We start from the raw sequence: 16,887 nt of genomic DNA on the forward strand, positions 1-16,887 counted from the left end.
TGACAATAACTGCAGTAGTAACAAATCAAGATGGTAAGATCAAAGTGTTGATAAGAAGATAGGGAAAGAAAGCTGGCAGTCCCTAGAAGTTAAATGGTGTAGAAAGAATGAAAGGATGGGTAATGAGAGGAAATGATCCGCAGGAGAGCAAGAGAATTAGTTATTGAGAACGCTGGGAAGCACATCAATGATAAATAACTATCTGTTTTCATCACCCCTAAAAACGTTCTCCTGCTTTCAATAAAACATTTATCAAAAGATTAAGTTAATTTCTCTTTAATTTCATAGACCCTAAATACTAGTATTCAGTGGCGGTCCCTATTATAATATTCCATTGTAACGACCTATTTTGCACATTTTTCAGAAGCACACCAGAGCACAAACTGGCTTAGGGAAAGAGCTTCAGGGCATAAGCTAGTACTCAGTCTACATTTCTGCATCTGGGTGTTTATCTTATATTCAGATATATCCATAATGACCCCATAATGTTTACCTCTTGCTAAGATAGGAATATAAGAAATGGTTTTAAAAGCTTTCCCAAACAATACAGTTCAGTTGTTTAAAAGTTTTATATCACTTTCCTGTTTTCTAATTTCAGATATGATATTGTTCAAATTACCATACCCCAAAATGTTGAACTTGGCAGTTTTACAACACCATTTTCTTCATTCATCCAAATGATGGAAACTGTATATATTTGTCTCTTTAACATGAACATACAAAGAAAGAAAAAGAAATGTAGTGTAATTACTGGGTGGTGAGCCACTGTTCTCCTGTAAATTCAGTCTAGTTGATATAGTTGTGCTTTACTCTAGTGATGGATGTTTATTCAGTTGTATTCCTTTATATTTTCTTTTTTAGCCGATTTGCTTCTTGAAGGATTTAATAACTATAGATTTCTCTCCAATGGCTATATTCCCATTCCGGGACAACAAGACAAAGATAACTTTCAGGAGACAATGGAAGCAATGCATATCATGGGCTTTTCTCATGAAGAGATTCTCTGTATGTATGATTTCTTTAAAAATCCAATTATCACTTGTATAAGATTTACAAATTAGCAGTAAATTATCTAAAGTAGAAAATGTTTGAGGAACTAATGAGAACTGCCTGTAATTTTAGGAAATCCTGAGACATAGCTTACTGAGAAGTCTCAAATAGTTAATTTTTACTAAAACAAATGAATATGTCTCTGCTTTTTTTTTTGGTCTCTGCTACATTTTGATGCAATATTTTTATTCTTTTTTCATTTTGCCAATATAAAGCAATGCTTAAAGTTGTATCTTCAGTACTACAGTTTGGAAATATTTCTTTCAAAAAAGAGCGAAATACTGATCAAGCTTCCATGCCGGAAAATACAGGTAAAATGATGAGTATAGATCTTACTTTCATTTATATGATTTGTGGTGTTGTCTAAGAACATGTTACAGGGCAAGCATGAAAGCACTCCTGGGCATTCCACAAGACTTTCAGGAGTAGAGTGTTGGTTCCACACTCTGCTCCTTGTTATGGTCTAGTTATGGCCGGTAACTCCATAATGAGGATGTGGGCAAAGGGTAAGGCAGTGGAGATGCCCCTCATTTTTTCACTTGTTTTGATTCCGTACTCTTTTATGTATTTAATCAAATAGACAAATGGACTCTTAATTACTCTGTGTATTTATAAACCTATCATTATTCTTGTTCCCAAATTGGCCACTGGAAACCATTTTAGTGAGTTCCTAGGTTATTCTGACATGATCTTATCTCTTTTTTTTTTTTCCCCCAAATAATTTCTTTATGGCAACACAAAATATTCCAGGCACATCTTCTGTTTTCCTTGCTCCAGCCCTGAAATTGGACATTTCCCCAAGGTTCTTCATGTTGAAGAATGGTATTTGGAAACTAATAGCTGGGTGTTGGGCGTTTTCAGTGGTACTAGCTTGATATTAACTCCTCTCAGGGTAGATCAAGCTTATATTTGTTTCTACTTGATCTTTTCTATCATCTTTTTGATCTGTTTCACTTATTTCCACTCTTATTTCCTTCTACAAACTTTTGATCTTTTTTTGAGTTGCTTGTGAATAGTATTAATTTCCCTTATTATCTGTTTTGGTGATGAGTCCATATTTGTAAGTGAGATGTTAAAATCCCTTAGTATTGCTGTGTTGTCAGTCTCTGTTTCTGTTTATAATTATCTTATGGTGAACTATCATTTGGGTCATATGTATTTGAGTGTCATTTCTTTAATACATCTATCTCCTATTACTATGTTTTATTGGAAGTCTAGCTAATATAACTGCTCCTGATTTTTTTTTTTTTGACTGCCATTTGCTTTTATAGGATTGGCTTCAGCCTTTAATTCTAAATCTTTGCTTGTCTTTACAAGCAATAAGATGGGTTTCATATAAACATCTGAAAGTTGAACTTTGTTTTGAAATCTATTCAAATACACTATACCTTTTTAGTAGTGAGTTCAGGCCATTTACATTTAAGGTTATTGAGACCTAACTGCTCATTTCCATCTTGTTCTCTTTGTTTCTCAAAATTCCTTTTATGTTTTATTTCTGTTGTCTTATATGTTCTATTGATTTTTGTCTGAAAGTTCTGCTGAGGTTAGTATACGGCAGACTAATTTCTGAGACCCATTAAGTGGTCTTGTCTCAGACTTGTTCTAATAGCCTCATTGTTCCTCTCCTCTTCCTCCATGTTGTATAATATAGTGTAGGTTACCTCTATATTTGCTATTGCTTTATAATAACCAATTTAGCATGTTTTTCATATGTGGCTTGATGGTGACAAATGCTTTTAGGTTTTTGTATTTCATTGAAGCTCCTTTCCCTTCCTTTGATGGTAAATGTTAATCTTGCACAGTAGAAGATTCTAGACTGGAAATTTTGTTTTTGAGCACTTGAAAGATCTCCTGTCATTTCTTTCTTATAAATAGCTTTCTACTGAAAAGTCCACAGATAGTCCAATCACTGTTCCTTTATAGGCCACTCCTCTTTTTCTCAATGCTTTTAATATTCTGTATTGTCATTGGCTTTTAACAGTTTAACTATAGTGTATCTTGGAGTGTGTCAATCTGATATTTTGTTTGGAACTCTTAGAGCTTCTTGGATCAGGCCATCTGTGAATATTGATGATGAGATGGTTCTTTGTTTTTTTAAATAAATGTCTATACCTGTTCTGCTAGTTTGAGATTTCTCTTGGGTTTCTTTTAGCTCCAGCATTTGTGATATGTTTTTCTGTATCTTCATTTTTAGTTTTCATAGACTGTAGTAGGGATAAGTTTTCAGACTGCTGCCTTTGCACCTATTCCAATGACCAGAGAGCAGGAGTCAGCAAGAAGTAATAGGTATAAAGGATCTAGGTGAGCAGGGCACCAAAGCATCAGGGATTCAAGCTTTCTGCTCTGTTTCTCATATCATAGTTGCGTGGTAAGCTTCCATAGTTGTAATCCCTTTCCATTTGCCAGCTTCTTCTCCCAGATGTCTCAGATATTCTTGTGCCAGCTTCAGCTTGTAGTCTGTTTGAACACTTGATCAGCTCTGGGTGCAGATTGTAGTTGAGACAGGACCACAAGATGGGAGTTGTTCTCGTCACTTTTCCTGTAAAGAGCTTTACTCTGGGTGTGTTGCTTGCTCCTGTTGTCAAGATTTAGGTGTTTAAACTCTCACTAGTGAGTTTTACCTCAGTTTTGACCCTGGATGGAGGTAAGGCAGATGTTTCAAATATCATGCCCTCAGACTCTAAATAACCAACAAGATCCCTCCTACCTGGGTCTGGCCACCTGTTTTGGCCCCCTGTTCTACCTCAAAATTGAGTCTATAATCGTACCTTGGACTTTTATTCCTATAATTTTCCAATAATGTATGTCTAGTGGATGTCAACAGTGTGCACCCCTATACCCAGTGCAGTGCCATGGCTCCCAAATCCCTAATGTTGAACTGTAGGGAAAACATCAACTGTAGGGATGCTCCGTATGGCAGCACCCCCTTCTTGTGGGTTTTATACTGCTTCAGTCTTGGCTGTAAACACAGTTAAGATGAAGTTTTTCTACCCTTCCTGCCAGGTCATTGCTCATGATATACGATGTAGTCATTTAACTTTCAGGGTTATAGACTTTGCTGTGCTGCAATTTAGTTGTGAACATATGGAGATAAACCCAGTGGATTCATTCTGCCACTGTCTTACTAAAGTCCACTTTTCTTATTCTGTCCTTTGTTCATGGATCATGAGACTCAGTAATTTGTATTTAACTACCCAAAATAAGTAAATGCTCCAAGCCATAGCTCACGAGTGTGTTACTAATTTGAAAGCATAGAAGGTGTTTTTATCAGGCCTAAAACTGACCTTAACGTTAAGACATTTAATTTCTTATATAACTTAGTGATTACTTAGGCTTTTCAAGTATTAATTATATATATTGTGACTAGATCTAAATAGGAGTCCAGCAGTTAGCAGTCTTTTAACAATTTACATTTTAGTTGCACAGAAACTCTGCCATCTTCTTGGGATGAATGTGATGGAATTTACTCGAGCTATACTTACCCCCCGTATCAAGGTTGGCCGAGACTATGTGCAGAAAGCCCAGACCAAAGAACAAGTAAGTTTAATATAGATTGCTACTTATCGATATATATTTTTTTAATGACACATTTGTTTGAATGATAAACTGTAATCATTAGACCTTCTCATTGGCATTTAACAGATTGAATCAATAAAAGTTCTATTAGATGGATGTATCTTGATACTAATTGAGTTTTTCTCATATTTTTTTATTAGAAAGTTTTTAAAATTCAAAATATTACCTTAAATTTTACCAGGAGGATAAATTATCCAGGAGAATAAAGCTCACTATTCTAGAGCTTGCCCAGTCTTAGGACACACTGCTTCTTTGTACCAACAAACAGAATATTGATAGATGCTGATTTACCCATTTCATGGTGAATTTCTTTAATATTCTGGGCAGATGGAAGACACAGAACCTCATGGGCAAAGGTACTCCGTATAAATAAGTTCCCGATGCCCTGGAGGTTCTGTGCAGTCTATCTACCCAGAATATTTAGGCTGAGTAGCTTTGCCCACCCCCAAAATATGTCCAATTTATAGTTAATTGTCCTGTCCTCTGTTAATATGTAAAATTGAGACACGGTTAACCAGTAAGTACTAGTTCAGGTTTTTTGAGCACAGTAGGACATTAAGCTCATATAACATCTACTAATGTTTTGTTGAGACTGTTTCCAGAATAAAAGGTTGATGTTGTCTAATTATAGGCAGATTTTGCAGTAGAAGCATTGGCAAAAGCTACCTATGAGCGACTCTTTCGCTGGCTTGTTCATCGTATTAATAAAGCTCTGGACAGGACCAAACGTCAGGGAGCATCTTTCATTGGAATCTTAGATATTGCTGGATTTGAAATTTTTGAGGTATGTCTCCCTTCCTCCCTCCTTTTTCTTCCATTTAATTGTTTAATTAAGTATCAAGAAAGACTCACTTGTTCTAGCTACATAGCTAGGCATGAGGGGTATAATTTTAAATAAGGAGGATAGTCCCTGCCATTCTAGTAGAGAGTCAAACAGTAACCAGTGATTAACCTCTAAAATTTCAGCTTTGTGAATGAAGTGAAAGGGTGCTATGGTGGAAAGGCCGATTTTCAAACAGCTGCGTCTGCTGTGGAGCTGATTAAACATACTTAAAAGTTGAGCAGCCTGTTAAGTTTTCACAGCATAATGCGATGAAGTCTGGTGGTACTGTGTAGGAATCCGTCAGTGTTAGAAACTGCTAGAAAGCTAGTGTCAGCAAATCTCACTGGCCAAAGGGAGGAATGAGTCGGGTACATCTGATTTGGAGCAAAGCAGCAGTAGGGCCACTGAAGGCCTCTGTAGTTAACCAGGGGTTGGATGATGACGGCTTGACTTGAGAATTAGGAATAACAGTGTGAAATGGAGAAATGTCGAAAATAATGATTCATGTTCTGACAAAAAACCACAGGATTTGATGATGGATTTAAGTATATTTTATTATTGATGTGGCTAGATTTCACCAAATACCAGTACTTACTGTCAGACATTTGTAGTCATATACTTGCTATGGTTTTGCCAAAAACTGATAAAACTTTGCTCTCCTAAAAACTTATATCTTAATCTTTCCTTTAATGGACTGACTATATTCAGTAAAACATAAAAACTAAATTAAGGCTTTCTGTGGTGGCACAGTGGGTTAAAGCGTAGTACTGCAGGCTCTGCTCTTCAGTGTGAGTTCGACCCCCGGCTCCAGAGCTGACCCACATGGCGCAGCAGACCTCTCCTGTCCTGCCTACTGCTCCCCTCAGCAGTGTACTTCTCAATCTGCCTGTTCTGCTCCCCACTCTGTTTCTGGTGAATCCTCTCACTGCCCCTGCACCTCTGGCTTGCACCCCAGTTCTGTATGCATAAATTAAAAAAAAAAATCTTAAAAAAACTAAATTAAACGCTTCTTGGGATCGGTATGCTATTTTGACCACTAATGGGTATTGTATTGCCTTGTTTTAAAATGAACCTCTTTAAAAATTTAATGTCTGTCCTCATAAAATCTGAACTGTTATCTGATATGAGCAGTTTCGTCTGCTGAACTTCCACTCCTATAGTCAGAGATTAGTAAGTATTGATTTACAAATACAAACAACTTGAGAAATCATGAAAGTTAGCTGGGTTAAAAAGAAAATGTCACCTTTCTATATAAATAACGAGAAGATAGAATACAAGAGCCCTATTTCCAGGTGCAACAAAAACTGAAAATGCCTCAGAATTTAGTTATAAAGAAATAGGTAAGATTTAGTTGAAGACAACTTACAGTGGTACAGTGAAAAATAAGACTTGAACAAGTGAAAAAAAAATTAACTTTGTAGTTAGATGGGAAAATTCAATATCATAGTTGTAAATCTTCCCAAAATTGATAAATCTAACATTCAAACCCATTAATAGGAACTGTAAGCAAGGAAGGGGTGAACTAGTCTTCTAAAACTAATTGAAAAATAAAAACTAAATGGTAAAATTCTGAAAAAATAAGGGTGATTTAAAAGGTAAAAATAAAAAACTGTCAATTAAAGAAATACGGTTTGACATATGAATACACAGACAGTAGAAAAATGTGTATAAATCCTTAAAAATGCAAGGTTATTTAAAGTTTATCTGTCATGGGAAAGAAATGGAAAGGGCCTTCATGCCTGCTGTGAGGAGATTGCTGCCCATCATTGGGAAGTCGTTCAACTAATTGATACATTCATTATAAAGAATAAGGTGACTTCACATAGTGCATAGAATATTTCTGGAAGAATCATATGAAAGAAGTGATAGCGGTTGACTGTTAGGAGAACAAGATTTGAGATGAGACTTCTTAGTGAAATCCTGAGTACATTTTTTATTTTATACCATGTACTACCAATTTAAAAGCTGATTATTTCAAAATATGTAGTTGGTTATAAGAGTTTTTATTTATTTATGCATACAAGAACTAGGGTACAGGCCAGCAGTATGGGAGGGTGGGGTCAAAGGATTCACTAGAGACAGAGTAGGAAGCAAAACAGGCAGATCAACTAAAATACATTGCTGAGGAGAGCAGTGGATGAGACAGGAGAGGTCTGCTGCACCATGTGGGTCAGCTCCCTGGCCCAGGATCAAATTCATGCTGTAGTGGCTGCAGACAGCTTCAAAGTGCTGCACTTTAACCTGTTGTGACACCAGAAAGGGCCCCAAGATAAACTGTTTTTAGAATAGATTGGTGGCTTAATGTGGAAGACAATAGAAGTTCATTTTTGAGGAAAAAAATACCATTCCACATGTAACTCAGGAGTGCAATAAAATCTCAATTCTGAGGCAAAGCCAAGTCCATTTACAAATAGGAATAAGCCCAAATGCGCAACTTACAGATATTTCTATGATTCGCTAGAAAGAAGGCAAATAGTCCCCCTGTTCTCCTTGCATTCCTTCATTTTAAAATTGAGTATAATGTCTCCATAGAGTGGAAGATTGGAATAAAGTTTGTTTGGTTTTTTCTTTTTTACTTTAAATCTATTCTTTGGAGATTGATTAAAACTCTCATAATTGAAGATCACTTAAAAAAAAAAAGATTCATACAGAACTAGGGTACAAACCAGAGATGCAGAGGTTGAGAGGATTCACCAGAGACAGAGTGGGGAGCAGAATAGGCAGATCGATGAAGTACACTGCTGAGGGGAGCAGCAGGTGGGTCAGAAGAGGTCTACCATGCCATGTGGATCTCCTCCAGGGCAGGCGGGGATCGAACTCATGCAGAATCGGCTTAAGCTTCTTAGTGCAGTGCTTTAACCCACTGCGCCACCAGGGAGTGCTGAAGATCACTTTTTATGAAAGTGGTTGTTTATGAGCACATGCTACTCATATGAACATTACTGAGTACTATTAATGTACTTCTAATATATAAGATGATTACTAATAATTCATCCAGTTATTCTTCCATCCAACTAATAGCACAAGAGAAAATGGGCAGAGTTCCCAGATAAATGTCTGTAACATGAAAAGATGCTCCAGTTCACTTCATGAGAGTAGTGCAGTATGACTCTTGATCCTGACAGAGGTCAAACATTGCATTAGGCAACGCAAGAAAAGCAATGGGGAGACCACACTTACTGAGTACATTCCGTGTGTCACCTGACTGAGAACTCAGTAACTGCCTTGTGAAGAAAAGATTATTCTGTTCTTAACTCACTCTGGATTCAGGAGCCTAAGTAAAAAATAGGGTGGGGGTGTACCAGATCTATTGTGTGCACCTCTTAAAACTTAGGGATATGCTTGTTTCTCTGGCTCTGGTCTTCCCAAATCTTGATTTCTTTTTTTTACTACTTCTTCATTTCTATCATTCACTAATAAGCACTGAATTTGTAGATCTTTCATTTAGCATATTGTTTATTATTTTGTAATTTCACATTTCAGTAATGTGATCTGGCATATCTACTATGTGTGTGTTTTAATGTGTGAAAGAGATTGAGATCCTCTTGGTTTAGTCACAATCATTAGACAGAATCAATGTATTTCATGTCTAATTAACAATTTATATGAGCTTCTTAATGATTGTTTTCCTTCTCTCCTCCCCATGTTTTGAACTTTTTTCAACCTTTGTAGCTGAACTCCTTTGAACAACTTTGTATCAATTACACCAATGAGAAGCTGCAGCAGCTGTTCAACCACACCATGTTTATCCTAGAGCAAGAGGAATACCAGAGAGAAGGCATTGAGTGGAACTTCATCGACTTTGGATTAGATCTGCAGCCTTGCATTGACCTGATCGAGAGACCTGTAAGAGTATTTAAGTGCTATCTTACATTCACTTCATACCCAAGCAGTGCCTTGAAATTTTACTTGGCAAAATTTGAGACAGAAATTACCCTATCTAATCATCATTGAGATAATTTTCTAATCTAAGTTCTCTAAGAAGGTAATACTTTGATAACTATTAAAAAGTAAATAGTATATCACTAATACCTTTCTCTAGCTCTCGTTTTCTTGAGCCTTATCCCTATTGTGTGTGTGAACATATTGACTAAGGTAACCCTGATTCCTTATAATAAGGGCAGGTGCCATGGTGCAGCTGGTGACTCCATTACCTCTAGTTCTCAGTACCAGTCAGAGGGTGTAGGCTCCACCTGGCACACTTGCCAGGCTGTGCAGTGATATTTCATTTAGTTGAGAATAAGCTACATCTTGTAAATCCATTTTCAAGTAAGTAAAGCTTATTCTCATGAGTAGAAAGATATTTTTATTTTAGCAGATTTAAGATTTGGGCTGTTTAGGGCTTTGGGAGACAAATGTATTTAAATAGCAATCTTAGAACACATAACAGATTCTTGTAATTTATAAGAATGTATAGGCTTGTATATAATTTATTCAACATGTATAATTTACTCCATATCTCAAATATTGATAATTTGGCTATTTATTTCCTGGCATTTAGGTTTTGCTTTAACAAGATAATAGCTGAGGTTATTTTATTTTACTGATTGCTAAAATATAGGAAAATAAAACATAATTAAGCATTGATTTGGGTAATTTACATAAAGTTCTACTAGTCGGCAAGTAGGTATATTTTATCAGTAGCTCAAGAGATTTTTTCCTATAAGGTACATAGACTGTGAAGCAGTCCCGTTTTTTGCTACTCAGTTTCTGATTGCCACCTGTGCCTCATGCTTGAAGGTGTTTGAAGGCTAAATGTCTAGAGAGCTAGCTGTCACCAAGCCCCTTCTGAAAGAGCAGTAACAAGTAGGGGAGAGGAAAAACCTAGAGGGACCAGTGTAGTTACAGCACATTAGAGATTTGCGTTTAAGGAAAGTAACAGATAATATTCAGTTTGGCTCATTGATGAGAGGTCATTTTGCTTTTCAGAAAATTGTAGCTGCATTATTAGAACAGCAGCCTCAAATTAGTTTAAAGGATCTGCCTTTGTGTCCCTTGCAGTATTATTTGATTTGATGACTTGGTGGATCTCAGCAATATACATTTCTTCTTACTGTTATACTCAGTTGCTTTTCTTTTGCTTTATGCCCAGGATAAAATACTTGTTATACTGTTTTTTTCTTCTTTCCACCATGGTAATTTTACTCTAAAAATGAGAGTGCTGGCCCTCCCTGGTGGCGCAGCAGGTTAAAGCACTGCACTAAGAAGCTAAAGCCACTTCCGCATGAGTTCGGTCCCTGCTTGCCCCGGAGGTGACCACATGGTGTGGCAGACCTCTCCTGGCCCGCCCGCTGCTCCCCTCAGCATTGTACTTCCTCCATCTGCCTGTTCTGCTCCCCACTCTATCCCTGGTGAATCCTCTCACCCTCCACATCTCTGGCCTGTACCCCAGTTCTGTATGAATAAATAAACAAATCTTTTTAAAAAAAAAATGAGAGTGCTAGGGGAAATTAAACATTTCAACTTTAATATTAGCTCACAAGGTAGGGGTGGGAGGGAACCAAGGTAAAGGTAAAGCAAATAGTGTTTGGTGTCTATATTTTGGATTGTTTTGTACACATTAAGTATAAGTATTATTGGATTAGGACAAAAGTAAGATGACAAGAATTTATTAAGTCCTCAGTGACAGCTCGAATGCAGAGATTAGGGACCCCATGGAGATTTGGGAGTAGTTAGCGTGGTCCTGGTCCTCTGGTACCTGATCTTGAAGCAGGAGAACAGAGCAAAACCTGGTGGCCAGTTCATTGGTTACATGAGATCAGGTCTCAGTGATGCTCTGAACTTGAAGGCAGAGACCTCAGTAGGCTAACTTTTAGATTTTATTTTACTGACTGCTAAAATATAGGAAAATAAAACATAACTAAGCATTGATTTGGGTAATTTACATAAAGTTCACAGCAGGTTTTGCAATATGGAGTTTATGGAGCAAGTAAGAGAACATTCCAGGTCCACATTTTATGGTCAGAAAGGACAGGTGAGCAACACATTGAAAATGATAGGGTGTTCAGAAAGTATTGTCAGTGGGAGGACCTGCCAGTTGTGCCTAGGTACTTAGGGGCAGGGAACAGAAGGAACCCCTTATTTTCTTTCCCCTTTTCCTGTACCCTTCTTCACTTCTTGCTTCCTTCTTATATTTCATATAGTAGTACTTAAAATAGACTCTTCCCCAGAACCTTTAAAAACCTCCCTTTTTATTCCTTGCCTTAGTAATCCAGTCTTTTTAAAGAGAGAGCTCAGAAGGTGGGGGAGAACTCAAGATTTAATGTTGACTTAGTCTTCACAGTTCTTTAGAATTACATTTTTTACTTATCCATAGATCATAAAAAAAAAATTTTTAAAGCTTGGTCAGTATTTATTATAGTATGAAATTTAACTATAAAATAGAGTGGTGTAGGATAATCCCATTGATGTACCCACTCTGTTTTGAAGATAGCAAAATTCTCCAGAAAGAAAATACCTAAAAAAACAAATGTGTAGTGACACTGCCTATCTTGTGCCAGGGTTATCTCATTTCTTGAAAATCTAGCCCGTAGGCCTCCCTGGTGGCCTAGGGTCAAGTCTCAGGCCTGAGTTCGATCCCCAGCAGGGAGCTGACACACATATGGCATAGTAGAACCTCTCCTGTCTCACCCACTGCCACAGTCTGCCCCAGTCTGCACCTCCCCTCACCACATCTCTGGCCTACAATCCATGCATTGAAGAACTGAAATGCAGGCCAGAGGTGTGGTGAGGGGAGGCGAGAAAATGCATGTATTCATACATGCATATATGAATGAATCGTTCCCCAAAACCCAACTCCTGCCTAATTTGGGGTGCAGTGGTAATAGGGAGCCTCTAGGCTCAGCCCTTACAGAACCCTTGCTATTGCTCTAACCATTAAAAAGAAACATTGTTTCCCAAGCTAACAGTTTTAGTTAGTCCTTATTAAAAAGAAATGATCCTGACATTGAGCAATGAACTCGAGAAATATAAGGAGACACAATAATGCATATTCATAATCATGCTACCACTGAGTTTTTTAAAAGATTACATTTGGGATTCTATTTCAGATCTGAAAATATTTTCATTAAAAGGAGATAAAATGTAAAAATTAAGGTAGAAAGATGGATGTTTCACTTATCTTATTATGGAACTTCATTTCTTAAAGTTTTCAGGTGAATAGGACACCACAAGTTATCTGCACTCTGAATCTTAGCTTCTTTGGGATTACCCAACCCCAGTTGGTTTAGCTTATATTCTTTCTCTGCTCAGATAGAGAAACCACAAACTAAAAAACCAAGAAGTCATGGCTCAATGTTGGGAGTTCTGGCAGAAGAATTCTGTTTCTTCTACCTACTGGCATTCTCTTTAACCACTACCTTCTTTGATCACATTATGTCACTCATTATATTTAACTGTAACCTCTATTTAATTTTTCAAAACATTTATGGAGAGTCAGTACTTCTCTTGTGACCAAAAAAGCCATGTGAGTTAAGAAAACTTTCATGGACACTTATTCCGAATCCTGATTTCATAAACGTGCCTGGCATACTGCTTTCAGTCTTACATCACTGACTTGCCACATTACCAGGTGATGACTCAGAAGTACTATAGAAGAAAAAATCACTAGTTAAATGCTTCATTTACCTTTCCTATATATCCCACTTTCCTCCAAAAAAATGAAATGAAAATCATTCCTTGATTTTCAAACTTCCTGAGAATGGAATTCACCCTTTGAAAGTATGCAATTTAGTGGGCTCTAGTATATTCACAAAGCCATGCAGCCATTTCCACTATCTGATTCCACAGTATTTTCATTATCCCCAAAATGGGGTTTGTACCCATTAGCTGTTATTCCCTGGTCTCTAGTTAAATTAATCGCTATATCTTAATGTCTCTAGGCCTTTTTTCAGTGAATTGGGTCAGTGAAATAAAATTATCAAGTGTTTTTGAAACAAATACGTAAAGTTGGTTAGCGAATTATTTTATCACCTTCTATATAATCTACATAATGGTAGTAATATGACGTGGCACATTTTATTTAATCATCACTTAACCAGAAACTTACAGTGATTAGAATGTAAAATGTCTGAAGCATTTCAGCTATTTTTGTATTTTATCCAGCCAGTCTGTGAATATAAATGATCAGTTTTGTCTCTCAAACTCCTAATTCTTGTTCACATATCTTTTATTTGCTGCTTTTTGGGGACCATCTACTTGAAATTAGTTTCCATACAATTGACATATTTATAAATGTATGAGACAAGTCCCACATTCATTTTCTTACCAGTAGTTACTTAGCAGTTTGAGATTTAAGTTATAGTTGTATTTCGTACATTACCTCGCATCCTAGCAGTTTGGTTTCCATAGATCTTCATAAATCTCTTGCATTGTCTTGAAAATTAAACTGCCAAACCCAGTGGGAAACTGATATTTAAAGGAATATGCAGGACTTGTTGATTCTCCTTCTCATCATCAGGCTAACCCTCCTGGTGTCCTTGCCCTTTTGGATGAAGAATGCTGGTTCCCAAAAGCCACGGATAAAACCTTTGTTGAAAAACTGGTTCAAGAGCAAGGTTCCCATTCCAAGTTTCAGAAACCTCGGCAACTAAAAGACAAAGCTGATTTTTGCATTATACACTATGCAGGGAAGGTAAGAGTCAAGCAACTCAGTGCATAGTACCACGCTTGGAATTTTTCTGCATTTGGTCATAGTTGTAACAATGTGCTGATTAAAATAGGATACATTCAAAATGCATTACCTTTGAGACAACCACATTTTGAACTGAATGCTTTTGCTTAAGACTTAAAATATTTGTTTGCTTTTTCCGTCGCTACACGTCTGGCCCTGTTATGGACTAGGTGGACTACAAGGCAGATGAGTGGCTGATGAAGAACATGGACCCGCTCAACGATAATGTGGCCACCCTCCTGCACCAGTCATCAGACCGATTTGTTGCAGAGCTTTGGAAGGATGGTAAGTATGTGCTTATGTTTGTAACTAAGCTTGCCTCAATTCTTTTACAACTAAGGCTTAGTATAATAAATACACGGGTAGATATGTTTGTACTTTAAAACTCTTTCCCTAGAGCAGGGCTGCCGTTATATCGGAATTTACCCACTTTAAGAATATTTGAGTAGCAAACCATCTGCCTTCTTGGTCAGATGCTGGGGGAAGTGTGTAAACATTCTAGACGCCACGTCATAAAGAACTATATGAATGTCTTGAGTTATTCTGGTCTTGGTTCAGTTATAACCCAAGAGGGTTGAGAAACCCTGTTTATGCATTTCTCTGTGTTGTTCACAGGACAGCTGGGTTTCTCGACCTCTCACAGGGCCAGCCTTCTGCATACACACACAGTGACTGGTGAATAAACTCATGTGCCCTGCATATAGATCAGTTGTTCTTATTTTCATCAGTGCACATAGTTCTTTTTGTTTGCATGAACATCAGGTGAGGGTTTTGGTGACCTTTATCATAGACTAGTACTGTGTCCGAATGCATATGGGAACCAGTGTCTTCTAGAGCTTAGTTCTAACTGCTACATTTCATCCTGGTTGTGACCCATCTCTTTGCTTGGCCTCAAGCCATGTAGAACCTTGACTCAAGATCTGTCCTGCCTAGAGCTTGACTCTAAGACCAGGCCTGTTTGGGACTCACTTCTCCTGGCTCTCATTTTGTTCTTTGTGTAGCATCTCAAGACCTATAATCTAGCTGTCTTCTCAGAGGCAGAAAGAAAGAAAAAGCAGAAAGCAGAGAAGAAAGAATATGAGCAATTGGGGCAAAAGGAAAGAGAATAAGCACAAGGAGAGTGAGTAGGTGGAAAGATGACCATCTAGTCAAGGATGATCACGTAGGTCACTGAGAGGGAATGTGGGTGGATACGCTGCACACATACATGTGTCTTGGGGTGGCACGATGTTCCCAAAACTCTATGAAAGGAGAGATTGGGGGAAAGATTGGGTTTCAGACAAATAGAATGAATGCTTTTTATCTTTGTACCTTTGGATAAAAAAAAGTCTTCACTGGTGCAAAGTGCATACTACTACTTGCAGTGACCTGATCACTGGAAAGCTGTTACATGAGGGCTGGTAAGAGGAGGAACCTCAGGTGGACTCTTCAGTGCCTGAATGGATGAGGGACTCTTTCTTAGGGCGAGTTCAAGTGAGATGTGAGAAACTGAAACTAGAGTCGAAGAAATGACTCTTGAACTCCAGTTGTCCATCATAGGGCCAATGCTGGAAAGGCCAGCTCAGGTGAGTCAAAAGCATGTGCAGAGTGTCACAAAAAGACGAGATTGAGCTAATGCTGCCAGTCGTAAATTCTTGTGTTCTCTTGGAATCAACCCCATCATGACTGTTTAGGGCACAGAGTTTAGACCACACTCACCCTTCCTCCTGGCACTTTCCTTGTTCTGAGACCACAGGAAAGAGAGTGAAATGTGTGGGCAGATCATTGGGTACTGGAGATATCAGGGAGAATGCCACATGGATGATACAGAAAGCACTTTAGCAACAAACACCTGATTAGGGGCATCTTTTCCCTGCAATCTCAAGAAAATGTCATGAAGGAGAAGCATTTTTCCTTGCTCTTGAAGGGTAATAATTGTTGAATAGATAATGAAAGCTGTCATTTACTGAGCACTTAGTAAGTACAAGGCTTTCTTTTTTTTTTAGCACTGACTTATGAGCATTTATGTCCTGGTCACTCCTGAAACATTTAAGAGAGAATAGGTTTACATGAACAAACGCATCTAAGGGTAGGTCACATTTCGAGAAGAGAAGCTGGCATGGGAAAAAGGGTTAGAGGTAAGCAAATGGAATGAATGCCTACAGTGCAGCAGTCGGAAATCATAGCAAGGATTTGTGTTTGATTTGGACTGTAGAACTGGTGAATAGAGAGAGAGTGGCAGGAAATGGGGTTGAGACCAGGCCGAGAGGGCCCCGACTGCCAGGCTCAAGTGGAGCTGACTTCATTGAATAATAAATAACATCAGTAGGTGGGTTCACAAGAGGAATAACAGTCTAGACCTGAAGAAGTAAAGCAGTGGTTTGTTCCATGAAATTTAAGTGAAGGAAACTGAAAGCAGGGTTTTCATGTGAAGTGACTAAGGGTGAAAACTCACGCATGGGAGGGATGCCTGGGAAAGAAGGAACAGAAGTTTTGAGAATAAATTTTCTCTGTTCATTTTGATTGAGAAAGAGAATCAAGTATTTGGGGGATAATGAGTCTAATAAAGAAAATTGGGCCCTGGACTTAGAAACTTATTTGACATTGTGAGCCACTTTTGACTTTTTTTTTTTTTTTTTAAGATTTATTCATTAATCCATATATAGCGCAGTAAATGCAGTACAGACGTGTGCTGTGTCGATTCTTGCACTACTGTGTAAAGGGTTGCTTTTCTTTTGTGTATTGTACCTAAGTGCTTTCTTCCAAGTTTTTTGTTCACGCCCCCCCC

The 16,887-nt window shown here is 37.8% G+C and overlaps 1 protein-coding gene across 7 annotated transcripts in view; it reads left to right on the forward strand.

Moving 5' to 3' along the window:
* MYH10 (myosin, heavy chain 10, non-muscle) overlaps window positions 1-16,887 on the forward strand; it is a 130,013-nt gene that overhangs the window by 64,993 nt on the left and 48,133 nt on the right. For all 7 annotated transcript variants that reach the window (XM_012726191.1, XM_012726192.1, XM_012726193.1 and 4 more), the window contains 7 exons: window positions 862-1,005; window positions 1,266-1,361; window positions 4,469-4,587; window positions 5,258-5,410; window positions 9,122-9,295; window positions 13,908-14,081; window positions 14,291-14,405. In XM_012726191.1, the coding sequence (XP_012581645.1) occupies window positions 862-1,005; window positions 1,266-1,361; window positions 4,469-4,587; window positions 5,258-5,410; window positions 9,122-9,295; window positions 13,908-14,081; window positions 14,291-14,405 (975 nt within the window). The remainder of the gene's footprint in view (window positions 1-861; window positions 1,006-1,265; window positions 1,362-4,468; window positions 4,588-5,257; window positions 5,411-9,121; window positions 9,296-13,907; window positions 14,082-14,290; window positions 14,406-16,887) is intronic.

The sequence above is a fragment of the Condylura cristata genome, unplaced genomic scaffold (genome assembly GCF_000260355.1).
Source record: "Condylura cristata isolate star-nosed mole 26May11 unplaced genomic scaffold, ConCri1.0 scaffold00017, whole genome shotgun sequence".
NCBI lineage: Eukaryota > Metazoa > Chordata > Mammalia > Eulipotyphla > Talpidae > Condylura > Condylura cristata.